Raw genomic sequence first — 18,840 nt, 5'->3', positions numbered from 1 at the left:
AGAAACCTCAAAAAGTATTCATAAAATATCCATATGTGACTTTTCCGTTCCACTGACTGACCCCCAATTCACATTTACATCCCTCTCTGGCAGTACTTCATCATGAACATCATCATCATGTCGCACTAACAAAATAACTTTGATTCAGCTGAGATGGATATCTCTGTTCTATTCTCTGACTTATATCCATTTGTCTTTTTTTACTATGCTTCTACTACTACTACTACTACTGCTACGTCGAATTATTTACTTATTCCTTTTCTTTGCACTCCATCAGAGGTCAGTTTGACCGTTTTGCTGACACATTGTTGTATGTGTGTTCCCCCGATGTAAATTATAGAATGTCTGCCACCCACACACACACACACACACACACACACACACACACCAACACACACACACACACACCAACACACACACACACACCAACACACACACACCAACACACACACACACACACACACACATACACACACACACACACACACACACACACACACACACACACACACACACACACGTAATCCCTGTCATGGACAAACATGTCTCTTTTCTTTCTTGGGATTCCAGACACATGTGTAACCACCAAAGGGGAAAGATGCGCTTCATTAAGTCTGCTGCTGGGTCTAATTTACATTTTGTTGATATAATTAAAATTCATGAATATTCTACTAAATAACCATTATTAGATAAATATTAATGAACAGGGTGCTATGGTGATGAGTGTGATATATTATAAGAAGACATACTATAAGAATATTATATTACAATTTATATTCTAACTTTTGCTATAATGCAGATAAAATGTAATAAGACACACCTGAGGGGTTCTGAGTTATACAAGCTCAGTAATTAAGAAATATTACGATATCTAAAAGCATAAAAATGCATCAATTTATATTACACCAAATCACAACAAAGGTTATCTGGAGGGACTTTACACACAGAGCATTTAAAGAAACCCAACATTCCCACCAGGTAAGCACTTCGGTGACATTGGAAAAAGAAAAAACTCCCCTTTCACGGGAACAAACCTCAGGTAGAACCGGGCTCTAGGTGGGCGGCCATCTGCCTTTAACGTATGGGTTGGGAAAAGAGACAGAGGAGAGAGAGAGAAAGAGAGAGGAGAGAGAGACACCCAGAGAGAGGCACAGCAATGATAATAGTAATGTAAATTTGTGTTGACTTATTATACATTAGAATCAGATGTTCCAGTGTCCTAAGAAACATGGAGAGTTGCAATCTTTAGTTTGACCTTAACAAATCAAAAACATTTGATAATTTTTTTGCACAAGTAGTGAGCGCACATGTCAACCAAGTATGGTCACAGTAGTTACTTGAGATTTAGGACTTTTTAAGAAAGAACAGCACTCACTCAAATTTGGCTGCCAAATTCAAAAGGCAAATCAAAAAACGATAAAAAGCTTGAACATCTAGTAGGTAGACCCAAGGAATCCAGGGGGAAAATAAATTACGGTTGAAAGGTTAACGGGAAAGTGGTCTTTGCAGTTGTCCCATTAGTGCCATCATCCTAAAAACAACTGAAAACATAACCTCCTTGGCAGACGTCATTACTGCAGCTCACATCACTCAGCCATCTGCTCACGCTTCTCTGCTCTGCCGCTGAATAACAAATTACCCATCTGGTGTCCAAATGGAATTTCCTTTGTGACAGAAAAATTTGATTTTTGACAATGGAATTTTGAGTAATAGCCTAATATGACAGACCATGTGATTAAGAGTCACCCACAAAGTGAGAACAAAGTGTGTCATGTTTTTGTCCTTGATAACAGGAATTTGATGGCAGAGCAGGACAAATCTCGCCTATGATGGCTTCACTTGAATCCTGCGAAGTTTAACAAGTGAAATAATAGCAAAATAATCACACACAGGGAGCCTTTAAGGACATCAGTTTAAACACAGAATCTGGGAGGTAGTTGCAAAAATTAGAGATCCTGATTGATGTTTTTGTCGAATTCCTTTAACTTCAAAGCTTTTACCAAATGTGTCTTTTTATGTTTCAGGTGAGAAATATGACTCTTCTAGACGCAAAGAAATATTTCAATAGTCCAAAAGACAAGATCTTCAGAGGGAGGAGGAACCCTGATGGAGGAAAATCATTCTCCACTGATGACCTGCGGATCACCGAGTCTGAAGACCACAGTGTTCATTCAGTGAAAGATGGATCCTGGCAAAACACTTCAAAGTCTTTTAGCCCGACTGAGGGGCAGATACAAGCTTTTTCAACTCATATCTAATAAATTGTCAGTGTCAAGCTCTCACAGTGCATAATTTAAAGAGGGAAAGGTTATTGATCAAATCAAAAGAAGTGTTCAGACATGTTCAGTTTAAAAGACCAACGGATGAAAAGTATATGGCAAGTGAATAGATCCTTACATTATTTATTGTTTTTCCCCAACTAACACTGTTGTTTTAACAAGAAATGTTAATCTGCAGTTGACAGCAGCTGCTTTATAAGCCTATTAATAATGTAACAGAGACGTGAGATGCAGTTTACATGCCGCTAAATGAACGAATAGGAAAACACAAATGTGATTGATGAACATAATTTTAGTTTAAAATGAAAAACATAGTAAACACTAATTTGCCTCCACAGAAATAATCTTGTTATTTTTCTACTGGCTCTGAAAACAATTTAATTTCCAATGTAAGCCAAGCAGTATAATTATTGTTTTTAGTGTTTTCTTGAGATAAAAAATGATTTCTAGATCAAGATCTGTCTCGTTATTTAGGGAAAACAATTAAAAAAAAAGATTGTGCACATCCTCTCTTGACTTCTGTAACTTCCTAGACATTAGTCATGTCAGATGTTTTGTATCCTTCAGGTACTCGATTCTTTCTTTATTGATAACAACACGAGCCACTGCAGGCATTAATTGGACAGGAAGTGTATGATTAAAAATAGGCTCGGCCTGGCTGTGCATTGCCAAAGAGAATAAAAGATGTGTTTTCAGTTGCAGTGCAGGAGTGCGACGGAGCGATCATTTGATCACACTTCACTGATGTTCCAGCTGATTAGTAATCCAGAGAGACCCACTCAGCCTGATGAGGGGTCTGGCACAAATGAGAGTAAAAACATGCAGGTGATTGCTGCACTCAGTGTCTACTGAAGTTCAAAAGCACGGCGGACCCATGATGTCAAACCACGTTAAACTATGAATATTAAACCATTGCTATGCCATCTTGAGTGGTACTGCAGCAAGTGGCATGAGTGACAGTGACTTCATGAATTAAACCATTTAAAAAGCTCCCTCTTGTTTTTGGTTATTGTAACACCGACACACACAGCGACAGGGTTTGAAGCAAGGCAGTTTAACACAGCAAAGGCAGGTGTTGAATAATAATGTCAACTGTCTCAGCTCTCTGGCTTGCCTTCTGGAGAGCATCCAGAGATGTCAGCCTCAGTGCATTGGTTAATGCTTCATTGACAATTATACTACAATACAGGGTTACTTAAAAAATTATGTTGTATAATTGCTAATTATCTTTTAGTCTTTTAATTTATAGATCAAAAGCACAAACTGATTGCACTGTTGCAAATAATTGGATTCATGGAATAATGGAAAATACTCTTTGTAAATGCTGTTTGTATTGACTACATTTCCCATAAGGTTAAGCAAGGTGAGCGGTGCATGCTGAGACAGGTTCAAAAGGATTAGCCAGTAACAGTGTGTTTAAGTAAAGCAGACAGAAGATGGAGTCCCTGAGGAAACGATACAAATTGAGTACAACAAACTTAGAGGGCAAAGGTTAAGAGGGTTATAAATGATACAAAGAGAGAAAGCCGGCCTACATTTTGCAGTACTTAATACAGTATATATATATATACTGTATAGAAGACATCAACAGCACCAATTTCACACAGGAGGCAGTTGACAACAACGCTAAGGCAGACATGCAAGGGAGGTGGAATTGAATTGATTGATTGAATTGATTGAATGAAGAATGAGAATGAGAATTACATTAAGGAGGGAGGGGTTGGGGAACCATCTGGATGATCGGCTAATGGATGAGATAGTAGCATTAATGAATACAATTTGGGAACATGGGCATTTGCCCAAGGAATGGAGCACTAAATTGTTGTCTCTACACAGATCTGCAGTGTCTATACTATTGCCAAATTGGACTTATTGTTGTATTATGCAAAATTGTTGAAAGAATGGTTATAGAAAGATTAGTGTAGATACTTGAGGGACTGGGATATTTTGCTCGCTAATCAATTGCTAATACCTGCTGAGAGTTTGTTGGGGGAAAACTGGGAACTTCAGGGAACGGCTGGAAAAGTAAAGAGGAGGAGTCAATCTATGGGTGAGTGAGAGAACAGGAAGTGAGAGTGAGAGTGAAAGATTTGATGATGGGCCCGGCAGTGTGCTGGCCACGTGTCCCACCAATGTTTTTGACAGAACCTGATAGAGACTTCTCTATATTAGGTAGACTCAAGAAGAATGATGCAGGTGTGGCTCCTGTAAGTGACTTAAGTGATGGAAAAATTGCTTTTACGCATTTATACAGATTGCTCCAAGGACAAGAGTAATGGAAAAGCTGTAGTAGGAATAAGTAATCCAACAACTACAGATAAAATATGGAAAGTGGTTTTCAAAGCATGTCAGTCTTCACTACAGAGCTTGTAGCAATCATGCGGGCACTTGGGTGGGTGGACAAAGTTCAGTCCAGAAAAGACAATTACATGCTTGGATTCTACTGCAGCACTAATGGCACTGAAGGGAGAGAAAAGTGGGGCCTGATCTAATGGAAGAAACATTAACTTTGTTACCGCGAGTATCTGCGAGTATCCCAGGTTTTTCTGGGTCCAAGCTCATGTAGGCGTTCACAGGAATAAAGAAACGCAAAGAGCTGTCAAAAAGAAGGAAATAGCTCTGAAAGTCTATGGAAGGGTTGAAAATAAGAGCATACATCGAGGAAAAGCAAAGTAATGGCAATAAGAATTTTACAGGAAGGAAATATTTGCATAGTTATCTATTTTTACGCTCATGTCGTCAATCTGCTGCCACCACATTTGAAACTGTTTTATCACTCTGCACATAGACTTTAGAAGAAACAAACCACCGTAAAAGTGAGTTAATATGTGTCAATACTGATTGTGAAGGACTCTGAATTCAGTGATTGACGATGATGTATTCGTTCTGTAATATGCATTATTTCAATGCTACTCTGTCTGATATCTGTTAGGGATCTGTGATCCTTAGTTCGGGGAAGGGGACCCACAGATGCGGACACCACACCAGAAGTTCGGATAGGGGGAAAAGGAAACAAAGGTTTATTGTCGCGTTTGGTCCGAGTAGTAACCAAAGAACACAGGTGAGCTGGGTCCGGTACGTCAGTGAGGATGGAACCGAATCCGTCACGGCTGATGAGGTCGAGCGGACGGCGTGGTGACTGGAAGCAGGCAGATCGTGTCTACAAAGGAGCCCATGAGCAGACACAGCACAATTACAAAACTGACGAGCCAGAAAAGGTACAAGCCACAATATACCACCTCCATGCGTCTCGTACAGAGCAACGAAGAATACGGAACTGTCTGGCGAAGACTGGTGGGATGAGCCGGGGTTTAAATGCCTCCAGCTGACCAATCCTAAATGGCTGATGAGCTTCAGGTGTGTGGAGAAGATGATGGCAACTGGAATCAGGTAACCACGCCCCTTCAGGAATGACAGCACAGGTAGGGGGAACACAGAGAGGAAAACAGAGGAGAGCAGAAAAAGCATAACAAACATAGCGATCACGATCGGCTCCTGACAATATCAGCTTCTCCCATCAATCATCATTTTCCTGACGGCATTAATAATGAGGTTTTCTTCTTGTCCCTCCACAAGAAACGAACCACTTAATAGTCCTTTGTCTATAATAAACAGGCTTAACAGCTTTCAGGGCTACCTGTGTTTGAAATGTGCACCTCAGTCAAGAGATTAAAAGAGCTGGGATTTATATTTAAACCTATAATTTACTTACAGCCATAGATGTCACGTTTAAATGGAACACGCTATTATGTGGCTCTCATTGTATACACTATTATGGAGAGCGTGTGAATGTGCTGTAGATTAGAAAAATTGTATATGAATGATCTGAGAGCTGTATTCTTCACAGAAACAGATGATGAGCGATGATTAAGATTCAGTTTAAACTCAAAAGATATTTTAAAATAAATGATGGTGAGAATGTTCATCAAAGTGTCGTTTAGCACTAAAACCCTGCATTTAGCTGATTACAAGCTCTGCGTGACAGCGCGTCTCTTGCTCCGACTTGCCCACATAAAAGCCAGCAGGAGCCAAGAACACTTTGTGTAACCGATCACGATGACTACATGCAGCAGGGGTTGGGTGACACAAAAGGTAACGCACGGTGATGCGGCTTGAGGGTGAGAAAGTCTCTTTGTGACCAAGTGCATACCTTACTTAATCTATACACACCCAAATTCAAGGAGCGACTGAACAATAGTGCAGAGATCCTGTTCCTCTTGTGGAACACTGTAGAGCTACTTGAGGTGTTTCAGGCTCACACACAGAATCTATGCCAATGTATATGTATGTCATGCATTGTGTGACAGAATCACAACAGCATAAACACGGGATCCTCTCGGCCCAGATCTTCTTGATGAGTAACTTGGTTTGTGGCCGCAGGGGAAAAAATGGCTGTAATCACGACAAAACATCTACTTTTACTAATTAATTTTTGTAGCATTGAACTACCTTTTAATAACCAGTACGTTATGAAAGTGGTGATGAAAAGCATTTCATTTCCTGTCTTCATCTCAAAAGAACATGCAGCAAAAGACGAAGTGATCTTTCATATACTACTGACTCGCAATTATTGATGAAAGAGGAAAAGGGAGCATGAATATACAGTGCGAGAGATTATAATTGACAATCTATTCATTGATCTTTTAATAATCTCTCAATAATAAAGCTTAAATGTAATAATTACAGATTGTTTTTGCAGCATCTCAAACCATGAAGTGACGTTGACAACCAGACTGATCAAGCACTTGAGAACATGCCTCCTCCAAGGCCGAACACGTCGAGACAAATACTCTTTCAGTGGTAACGACTTTTTAAAAAAAAAATGTATTCTCACTTCTATGACTCACTCTTAACTCGAAACCAAGTGCTGTCTGACTGTGAGGCAACAACTGCAACTGTCGCTGCCCCCAAGAGAAGACGGGACGATTAACTACGACATTTAATTGTGTTATATGTCATAAGAAACAGTACTTTTGAAGATATTGACACAAATATGGAGTAGCACCCCATCCCTCTTGAGGAATGAGATAAATAAAAATTTAAATCCTGGATCTCAATCAGTGCTAAAATTGAATGTGTTCTTTTTGTCAAATCAGCTCAAAACTTTTCAGCCAATCCTGCAACAAAACTACAAACGCAGGAGAAAACAAAACATCTCCTTCTGAGGTTTTTTGCAAATTAGTTCTTCCTATCTTCCTCTGTAGAAGCGTCAGAATTAGTTTTGATTCCTTCCATGGTGCTTAGAAAGCGAGAGGCTTTGTGAGTGTGTGTCCACCTGTGCAGTGTCACTGGTCATGAGGTCAAATGGTATTCACAGCCTTTGGGAATGAACAAGCCAAACCTGATGGATCTAATGATAGGTTTGGAAACACACGCACACGCACACGCATACACACAGACACACACACAGACACACAGACACACACACAGACACACAGACACACAGACACACAGACACACACACACACACACACACACACACACACACACACACACACACACACACACACACACATTCACTACATGCCATGGAAGGTAAACATCACTCGCACAGTATAATTTACAGCAGTAATTTGCTGTTTAGTATCTTGTGTGTTTAGGATCCTGTGCAGATGTCACAGTTTGCTAGTGCGTCAGTAAAGAAGAAAAGAAAGAAGAAGTACATTTCAAGAAGAAAGGCCACTTTCCTTTCATAAGTCGCTATAAGAAGAAGAAGAAGAAAAAGAAGAAGAAGAAGAAGAAGAAGAAGAAAGTTTATTTGGTCAAATCACATGCAAACACGTCACTGTAGTTAATTGAGGCAACATAGGAATTGAGGCTGGCGTACAGAAATACAAAGAAAGAGATTAACACAAATAATGACTTGATTCTCTGTTTCTTTCTCTGAAATGCAACATGAATACAAAAGGCAAACATATTCATAATTCATAAAAAACTCAATCATATTCAATGACTAACCCTGTTTGTGCGTCTAGATCTAGTTTGACTCGATTCTGTAATTGGAATGTCATCTTATGTCATGAACCAGTTTCTCAATTGCCTTTCACGTATGGACTGACCACACAGAACAAAGGCGCACCATCATGCCACCAAAATGAATTCACTTCATAAGAGACATAAAGTTTTCAACAGTAGGTACAAACAGTTATAACATATAGAGAGTTTGAGAAAACAACTCAACGGATCATATGATATCATATGATAGATATTAAGTCTATCCTAAAATATAGCACCTGAAAATAAAATCAGTAATTGTGGAGTTTCTATGACTCCACTGTGACCTTTAAGCAACCTGTGAGGTAATATAAAGAAAGAAGATGAAATAAATTAAACATAATATAAGGTCTTGGTCAGGAAAAGTAATAATTCAAGTTTATTCCCCTGCACAGAACTAATTTAACTCTATTATCTCTAATGTGCCGAGACTTTAAGTTAGTTAATTTTGGATTCCAAAGTTACTGTCAGAGAAGGCTTTGTAGTGTGCAGCTCATACACTGATGTCCAGAGGAACAGCACAGTTATACAGTGAGAGAGTCACTAAGCAAATCACACTTTGTTGTTTGGATTTGTGCAACAGCTCAGCAAATGATAAAACACTGTACTGGAGGCCCGTTCCATCATCAGGGGTTAATACAGATGTCATTCATGTCTGAGACCTTTTTTATATCTGCCATTATCTCCGTTTAGCAGCAGTGTGAACTTTGAACAGCAGGAGAGAGAAGGAGGAGTGGTTAAAAGGGCAAACAGGTTTATGGCTGCCTGTGAGCAAGTTTCAAGCTCCAGTTATTTGCATGTCAAAACTGGAATCCACACCCTCCATATGCAGTCTGCTTATCGTGTTCAGACACCTCCTTGTCTTTGTTTCTTCCAGCTGGCAGACACAAGCCTCCATAACCACTCAGCACAGGCTGAATATGTTGACAATATCCAGGTGGGATACTTTGGGAATACTCACACGGACTTTCACAGAATTCACAATCTAAACGTAAGTTACTTTTGAAGAAGCTAATACAGTTTTGAAAGAAATTGCGTACAAGAAGTACCGCAGTTAGTTCAGAAGAATATCACAACTCACTTTCAAATTATTTATTCTATTAAAGGAACATTTGTGATAACATGAATAATACGCTAAGCGTTTGATGTACAGTGTAGTAAATAAAAAAATATGAGTTGATAACTCGTGATGAGATGCATGTGTTATGTTAAGAGCCTTCACAGCAAGGCAAACATGTCAGTGTCAATACTGACATCAAAGGATCCAACTGAAGGTGCACCTGTAAATGTCACAGGACAATATACAGTGGCTCTATAAGACTATAAAAGACAGAATGAGGGAAGTTTTATGTCAGGACATACAATGCCACATTAGTCTAGCATCCTAAAGAAAACGCACAACGTTTCATTTAAAGGTCTGTTTGACTGAAGCCTCTCTCTGGTTAAACAGGTATTAATGCTCTTAAATACCTACAAGTTAGTGAAGTTTCAGGTAGGGCACATAGCAAAGATACTGTGTCACTGCCACCACATGAAGACTAAAACGGACAAACATGAGCATCATGAACAGTCAGTGTTGTTTGTTAGACGATATGAGATCTTGAACTGAAAGTTTGAACTATGAGATCTATATGCATGTCTACAGCAATATATGGATTCATTCATTCATAAGCCTATAATTTATATGACACTTGATAAAACATAGAACAGTCTAAAAATATTTCTATGACTGGTCTTCAATTGTTTTTATGAATGATCTTTTAAGGCTCCAAAGTGACCTAACATGTGGTCTTGTGGTCTTCTGAAGATTGTGCTTTCCACAACAAAACTATGACACAAGGTGAGAGTGGGGTGATAGTAAGTTGGTACGGTCTGCTACTCAGTATGACTCCAAGATTCATTGCTGACCACCCAGCTAAATGCCTCAGCTGACACCCGGACCTGCAGCTATTTAGCTCCATCACACAGAGACAGAGTGACGCAGACCAGAGACACAGAAACACAGAAACACAGAGACAATAATGTAACATGGCTATAGGCTATGAGCCCCCTAAGGCCTCTGAGGAAAAAATGTTTTTGTCTTGTTGTTGCTTTGAAGTTCTGTCAACATTAACATATTATTCTGTGACACTTAGACCATTTAAATCAATCAATTTGCTATACAGTACATATCAAGTTGTCAAATGTTTCCAATTTCTACAACATACAGACATTGAAATATTGAATCCTTGTGTTCAGGGATGAGGGATCAGAATAACATGAGGTGATGAAGGTTGGGGTCAGGAAGTAGGACCGACAAGAACTTCAATCTACTTTCAGCCCTGCATAATATACAACCCAGAATATGTTCATTATCAATGTTTCTTAATCATGAGGCATTAATGAACTTTACGCTTGTCACTATATGACAAAATAATTTAGTTTGATTTTTGGGAGAAGGTTGTATTTGAATTTGAGTATTAGGAGCTAAAAGATGGAATATGGTTATAGTCCTCTAATTATGACTTATCCTCCTTGGTGGAGGTAAAGGTTTACTGGGTAATCACTCTCAAGCACTGTGGGGACACTGATGTAGCCATCACACTTTTCCCTCAGGCACTTGCTGCTGTGAATCCCAGCATCCTGACGCTGAACAGGTTTAGTATCTTATGATGAGTCAGTTTTCATGATGTGACTTGTCTGTTATTAGCTATCAATCAACTAAGGGATTGACAGACTTTCCGATGCTCTGTTCTGATTTTGGGCACCTGGCAACAGTATGATGGTGAAAACAAATAGTATATTCTCTATTTTTCTGTGCTGTGACTCGTCATCATGGAACAGACAACATTTTGACAGTATCCATCTTAGAATGAAGAGTGTATTTACTTCCTGTTGATTGACACATGCCATTGCTTTCCACTATGACAGGCCCTACTGAAGCACTCTGGAATGATGGAGTCTGTTCAGTTTTCATCACTGTCCTCCTTGAAGGATGAGTTCAGGTCAGAGGATTGTATCAAGCCTCACTATAAGGAATCGTATCGCCTGGCCATCGATCACCTTGTGAACAGTGGCAGCGACCGTTATTGTGAGTTCCTCAAAGGAGAACGTCTTGGGAGTTTCCTCTCCGAGGAAGAGCTTCTTTTCATCACTGCTAACGTGGAACAACCCGTACCCGGCAATCACACGGAGGAGATCAATGACGCTGTGGACAATCAGTCATCCTCGGGGACATACTGGCCCATGCATTCAGATGTGGAGACCCCAGATTTAGATTTGGGATGGCCAGAAGCAGCCATGCATGACTTTACACTGCAGACAAATATCGACGTGCTTTTTCATCCACCGAGACAAAACAGCCCCACGATTAAAGGCGTGATTTGTAAACACATCCAGGATGCAAGAAAGGTAAACTTGTCTATGCCAAGTTCTATCACAGTGTGTAATGTTTAGACTGATGTAAGCTGTCTTCAGGACATTTCAATGACTCAGACTTACTGTTTCTCCATTGTGTCAGATCTAAGGGCTGTTCCTAAGTATGTCGCAAGGACTCCCCCCCTTCACCCAAAGCAGTTCCACAGATCTTTGTTCATCTCATGTCTTTCAGTTGAGAGGAGTGTCTGTAGGGGCCTCAAGGTCAAACTGGTTTAGCAACTTAACCTCACGAGAACAGACTGTGTGGGAATCACATTTTGCAATCGTAGACATACACAGGCTCAAAACACTGCACCTTTTCAGCAGTTCGTCGGCCCACACATGTGAGCTGTATGTACGTAACTGTCCTGACTTACAGTACATGCAAAGACAGACTTTAAGGTGGGAGTCATTCGTAACCTGGGAACTGCCTGTAGCCATATTGTCTATAAAGCAACAAGTAGTTCTCTGACAATTTGAATAAATGAACATGTTTTATAGCCTAGAATTGTGGTTCAAGTGGTGCTTGAGTTACACCGCAAATAGTAGGAAGCTCTGGAGTAGAAACATCAGTCAGCATTTGAAAAGAAAACATTTCAGACTTTTAATAGACTTTTTCCTCTGTTGTAGTGTAAAATAGCCCAAATAGACTTGGAGGAAATACTTCAAATGGAGCTAAAAATGATTATTTAAAAGTACTAACAATATTAATAATTCCCATTACATCTCCTGAAAGACTGATGTCATTTCAGAGCATCATTCTCGGGTAAACAAACTCCATAATACAGTATAATTCAGCATAATACATTAAATATGTCGATTTCATTTAACATTTATAGTTGCATATTATCAGAATGCACATTGTCAGGACTGCATATAAGTGCTCTTCCCTTGAAAGCTCTTTCATCAGCGACACAAAATGACTCAAAATCATTAAATGTGTAATTATAAATCCAACTGTAGTTCAGTGTCTCCTTTTTCCCTTGCAGTAAAAGTCACACTGGCTCATCTCAATGCTTGTCCTTGTTCTGCCAAAATGACTTACTTCTCATTTCCGTTAACTGATGTCAATTCATTCACAGGTCATTGCCATTGCGATGGACACATTCACCGATGCAGATATATTCACTGAAGCTGTCAATGCCTCCATACGTGGGGTTGCGGTCTATATACTTCTGAATGATTTCCATTTGAAAGGTTTCCTGGCAATGGCAAAAAGTCAAGATGTAGAAATTCAACAACTCAGGGTAAGTAGCACATACATCCGTGTGAAAGTCAAGGCCTTTCATTATGAAAATTCAAACTTGATTCTTACCTGATTTACTCATCACATAAGACAGTTTTGTATTTGTTTTAAAGGAAAAGTCTACGGTTTACGAAAGATGTTATATGTTTAGATGATGGACTATCTGATTAAATGTATGCAAAGGATTCAAACACACTCTTTGAATTGAAATTGAGTGAATATAAAACATCACCCACACACCCACATCTCTGCCTCTCAAAACCTGCATTGATTCTGTGGAAATACTTCAATCTGTAAATCTGCTCTCCTTGACACACTCTTTGCTTTCAGATAAACTGGTGACAAATGATGAGAATTTTCAGAGAAATAGATTCAACTTTTTTTCTAATAAGCTAACATAATCTTTGTCCTGTGTTGCCCGCAGAACATGAGGGTGCGCACTGTGAAAGGTCAAGATTACCTCTGTCGATCAGGAGCTAAATTCCATGGGGCAATGGAGCAGAAGTTTATTTTAGTTGACTGCCAAACAGTGATCTATGGCTCCTACAGGTAAATAACATTGCACTAAATACAGTCACAAAGAAAAGGGCTTAAAAAGAATTTTCTGTAGCTGAGTAGCTGTCAGATGGAGCAGTGATGCCTTTTTGTAACCAAATTGTGCAAAGGCAAAAATCTGATTTCTATAGAAAATCATCTAAAAACATGGTTTCAGCACATACATCATCAATACATCATAATACCCAGTGGTGCATCAAAGTAGAACTACGCAATGTTTGTCAATATTGTAATATATACATTCATCATTCATTTCTCTTTGTTTACAGCTTCACGTGGTCATTTGAGAAGATCAATCTGAGCATGGTTCAGGTCATAACAGGTCATTTAGTGGGATCCTATGATGAGGAGTTTCGTACTCTCTATGCCCGGTCAACCGTTCCACCTGAACTGAGTCCCCCAGAGGGTTTGGTACAACCCAATGGTCTACAAGGAAGACCCAGTTTGCCAAAACTCGGTCAATCTGCCAAAATCCTTGACAGGGGAGACCAGTTGAGGCATACGCTGGACTCAGTCTATCGGAAGACTTGTGAGAGGCAACAAGGCATCCGAGACATTGAAGAGAGGTGTTATGAAGGAGAGCCTTTTGATCACAGGCCCTTTATTGAGGATGATCTCAACTTTCAGTTCCAGCTTCCAGAGACGATGGACTACTTGAAAAGACACAGCTATGCTGGGGAGAGACAAGACGGCTTTACTCCACAGAACATTCGGCACAGAGGAAGCAACTGGAATGTCTCTAGGGATATTGACAATGGGAGAAACAACTTCTGCATGGACAATTTTTCCCAAATGCCACAAATGTACAGGGGTCAAAACATGCAACCGCCCTTCCATGGCATTGACGCACAGGCTCTCCCCATGCAGCAGAACATGCCAATGTTGGAGAACACGTCCAAATCCTTCATGCGCTCATTGAGGATTGATTCCTACCTCAAAAACCCTGATGCCCCACTTAGAAACTCAAGTGACTTCTTAGAACAGTTCGACTCAACAGACAAAGCAAACTCCTTCATGAACAGCAGACTGAGGTCTTCCCTTGCTTTTAGGTCTACCATTCCTGAGCATATTGAGGAAAATGCACATATAAATGACTCCTACACTGGCATTCGAAAGACAAACCCATCTGCATTACCAAACCCTGCTTTGCAATATTCATCAATGCAATGGAATCCACTGGCCGCAGCTGAGAATAGAATAAATATTGAAGAAAGTATTTTAAAAAGACGGAGCCTGCAGATTTTGGATGATGCCCGGAATAATGCAAACTACGGCCCAGGAAGAAACGCGTACCAGCCTTCATATGCCACCGTGGGCAGAAATAAAGGGGGAGTAAAGATGAACCATCCTGAGATTCTGACAGACAACTGGCAAAAGAGGCACAGTGTTGCAGACCCAAACTCAAACTCTGAATATGACTCCTCAGGCCAGATGTATGGAGGGATTTCACCACGGAGACAAGAAAATAGAATCACTGCAAGGATCAATGTACAGAATGGGGGACATGGATTAAATCTGAATGAAGATCAGAGATCTGTGTCTCAGTTTGATGTTAAGAACATCACAGGCACAAAATGCACACCTACTGCCAGTTGGCAGGAACCGCCTTGCAGAACTGTGTCTGCAGCAGCCCTGGATTTGAATAGCAAGGATGTAGGGGTTCCATCTACCAACATGAGCTCTCAGCATTTCCTAAAGAAGAGTTCCAATAAAATGAGATCCTTACTTAACATACCAGAGAAAAAAGAAGCGCCCCCTCAATTGTCAAGTACAACGTCATGTGGCAGTACGGACACCTTAACTGATGGGGATGAAGTAAAACATTCAGACGTCAGGGGAACACACCAAAGCACAACCAGGTCTTCCTTAGAGCAGCAGGAGAAGTTAGCACACGATCTTCCGAGGTCATCGAAGACTCAATATAGAAAGGAAGAGCACAATCCTCGGCAGAGCCCCCACCTCCAAACTACAACACAAAAGAAACACACTGGAGGTGATAGAATTATGGAGCCCAGTATTGATGTGGAAATGTGGAGTAAAGGTCACGGGCCTGAGAGTCGTCTGTATAGCAGATTTGAGCCTTTCTGTGCATTTGAAAAGAAACATCCTTTACGGTCTACAACCCGTCAAGAACACGCACAGTCTTCAGAAAAGGCCAAAAATCCTTCTAAGACCGATTCAGCCGTTGAGCATAACCTTGGCAAGACCACGCGGATCAATCATGAAAATAAGCTAGAGAAATTCCTACAGCGGATGGGAAATCTCATGCACAAAAATAAGCAGTAATGTTGATCACCATCTTTTCACAAAGGAACTGTGACATGATTTACAGTCTAAACAGATTACAGACATACTGCTGAATGTTTCTGGTTGTATTTGTAGAGTTTAGGGTTGTCTTTGTCTTGAATTTTTAAAAAGAAAACACTGTTTACTGAGCTCTACTTTTTCACTTTTCTACAAATGCCCTTATTATTGCAAAAATATTATTGTGAAGAAAATGTATTTCATATGCATACATGGTGCTGACCTTTACATGGTAGAAACAGAAAACACATCAGCCGCACTCAGGCAGCCCTCATGCCATGACATTGGTATTCACTTGACATTGAGCTCCAAATAAACTGAAATACTGAACTGAATCCTGACATATACAATATCTAATACTGACAAACATATTTATGAAAAATGTGATCTTAGCTGAAATGTGTTCGTTCAGTGTGAGATTGAAAGCAGTATTCTGGCAATGTTACTAGTCGCACCTGTTCAAATTGAATGCAATCAAATATGAAGCTTATGTATTAATGGTAAGATATGGCTTCAAAAATAATGAGATTAATGTCCGCAACAAAGAACTGAACATGTCACTGAAGCAGGATTCATCACAGGCCTGTTGAACTGGAGCACATGGAACTTTAGTAACACTTTAAAATGTATGGGTGTCATTACCACATTGTTGCCTTTACGTGTTTCTTTTCTCTCACAATTTCAGATTGTCAATAAATAAGTTACAATCATTTTGCAAAATGTATTCTTCTTGTGTGTTGTCAGTTATTTTGTGATATTTATCAGTGGAAGGACAATTAAAGTTTGTGCGGCTATCAATGCAATATAATACTCTTTATGATACATTTACTGTTAGTGTTCAAGTGGGATTTATTATTCTCAAGAGAAACACAAGTAAACATGCAAACATTGTTTACCAACTGAACTGTGTTCCTATGTGTCCATTAATGAAGAGAATGCTTTATTATAGACTCTCGTCGACCATCCAAGTCTACACCAAATTTGACGCTTTCTTTAGTGTTCATTGCTTTTAAGAAGTAATTAAATGTTCAGAATCTGGCATCTGTGAGGTCATATTAGGGGACCATATTTAAATAGCTCAGGCAATTCTCATAAGTATTGTGCATCAGTGTGTGATAAATGTCCCCATGTAATCACAGAGATGTAATTAATGATGATATAATAATGAGTTTACACCAGCGCCTTAGTGTTGATAGTTGAATGTACAACAAAACCAAAGCTGTCCCCTCCCCCCTGATACATCTCACATACAAACTAATTTCAGCATTATAGTCCTCAGGCAGGCACTGAGGGTTGCAATAAATCAGAAGATCTAGAATCTCCTGACATGTGGTCGTCCCCTAAGGAAGCCATGGACGTCATCCTTGGTGAGCAAAGGCTCTATTGACATTCATCACCACAACAAGAGGTCCAACAACCTTCTCCATTATCTGCTGCCAAAGCCTTTCTGATCACCTGAGAGCCGTGTTAGACAAAATGCAAGGGGGTAAATAAAATGTAATCATGGCAAATAATGGCAATATAGTTTCAGATTGAGAGACACCTTGTCAAGTTATTTTGTCCATATACATGTAATGGGGTCTAACAAAATTAAGAACACGCATCACAATTCACAATCCTCCATTGTCCATGTCACTCACACCTCCCACACACTTTGCAGCATCAGTGGATTCCAATCACCAACCTCTCCAGTCATCAGCCATGATCGCAGACAGCTGTTGATCCTTACCCACACCTGCAGACTATTAACACAGCACACACTCACACACACCTCATCCATTCTTTGTGAGGCCTTAGATGTGCTGATTAGCTGATGTGTCATACTTTACTCTGAGTTGTCTGCTGTTTTGATCTCTCTTCTTTCATGCAGGTTTATTCAGAATTCTGTTGTCTGTAAATAAATAATCTACGTCGCACATGCATGCTTCCTGCTGTAAATCATAATTGTTCCTGTCCAATTACAACGATCGGCGCAACAACAATACGGTATCTCCTGACATTGCATTTCCAAAACAAAGACATAAAAGCATAAAAAAAAAATGCTAAAAAAATTAAAAATTAAAAAACATAAAAGCAACCCACACAGTGTACAGAACACATACCGTAATTTTCGGACTATAAGACGCACCTGACTAATAGCCGCAGAAGCTAAATTGAATGATGTGTACATATATAAGCCGCACTGGACTATAAGCCGCCGGTTTTTTAATGTTTAATTACCATATGTAAGGGTTCGTGCACAGAGGGGATTGTCGGGAAAGAGGCGGCTGTTTGAGGAAGCTCCCATTTATTAACATTTCAACAAACAAGTTGCATATTTGCATAACGTTTTCAAGTCTTACCATTTAGTGCAATAGTAGCTACAGAACATGTACTATGCTGTGTAAACTGTACTGTATCACATAGCGTTTCAGACACACAAACTTTTCAACTTTCAAATTTAAACGGTGCGCTCCCAGCGCACGTACCGGCACTGATCTACATTATAGCCTACAGTAGTACCCTAACAAAAAACAAAGCTTACAGCGCTTGACGAGGCAATATCAATTTCCATAATGAGGGTGTCTCACAAACTGTCTCGCGCTCGTAATGTCCGTCTGTCTCGCTGTCGTTCTGTCTCTCGTACCACTCGCGGTTCCACTTTTACTTTTGCGTGCTCTTTTCCGGCCTCCGGAGGACTGTAACCTGTAAAATCCATAGATTTAGATATTCCCCGAGTGGCCGTTAGCTGTAAAAATCCATAGATAAGCCGCACCGTTATATAAGCCTCATGGTCGAAAAATGGGGAAAAAGGCGCAACTTATAGTCCGAAAATTACGGTACATATCAAAGAGCCTTGAGAAGATATTTTTGTTTCCAAGGCTCGTTCTATAGCAGACTAGGTCAAAGGTCACAGAGTACACGTGATAGAAATAGGTATTTTCTATTTTTTGAAATATTGATTTTAAAATGTTAGTAATCGTTGCCTCACCCAGGGTTTTCTGCTTTGGATTTCAGTACCCATTTGATTTATATTATCTGAATGATTTCTTCCAAGTCCAAAGAGTTCAGCTAAGGGTGCTCATC

At 39.8% G+C, this 18,840-nt stretch overlaps 1 protein-coding gene across 1 annotated transcript; it reads left to right on the top strand.

Moving 5' to 3' along the window:
- Positions 1-9,095: 9,095 nt before the first annotated feature.
- fam83b (family with sequence similarity 83 member B) lies at positions 9,096-15,871 on the top strand. Its single transcript, XM_076166395.1, has 5 exons — positions 9,096-9,264; positions 11,184-11,663; positions 12,752-12,916; positions 13,340-13,464; positions 13,740-15,871. The coding sequence occupies exons 1-5, from the start codon at positions 9,100-9,102 to the stop codon at positions 15,754-15,756; spliced, it is 2,952 nt and encodes a 983-aa protein (XP_076022510.1). The 5' UTR covers positions 9,096-9,099; the 3' UTR covers positions 15,757-15,871.
- The last annotated feature ends 2,969 nt before the right edge of the window (positions 15,872-18,840 follow it).

This window comes from Genypterus blacodes, unplaced genomic scaffold (genome assembly GCF_046128005.1).
Source record: "Genypterus blacodes isolate CSIRO-AG114 ecotype Tasmania unplaced genomic scaffold, CSIRO-AGI_Gbla_v1 ptg000012l_1, whole genome shotgun sequence".
Taxonomy (NCBI): domain Eukaryota; kingdom Metazoa; phylum Chordata; class Actinopteri; order Ophidiiformes; family Ophidiidae; genus Genypterus; species Genypterus blacodes.
This window is presented reverse-complemented; position numbering and strand designations above follow the sequence as displayed.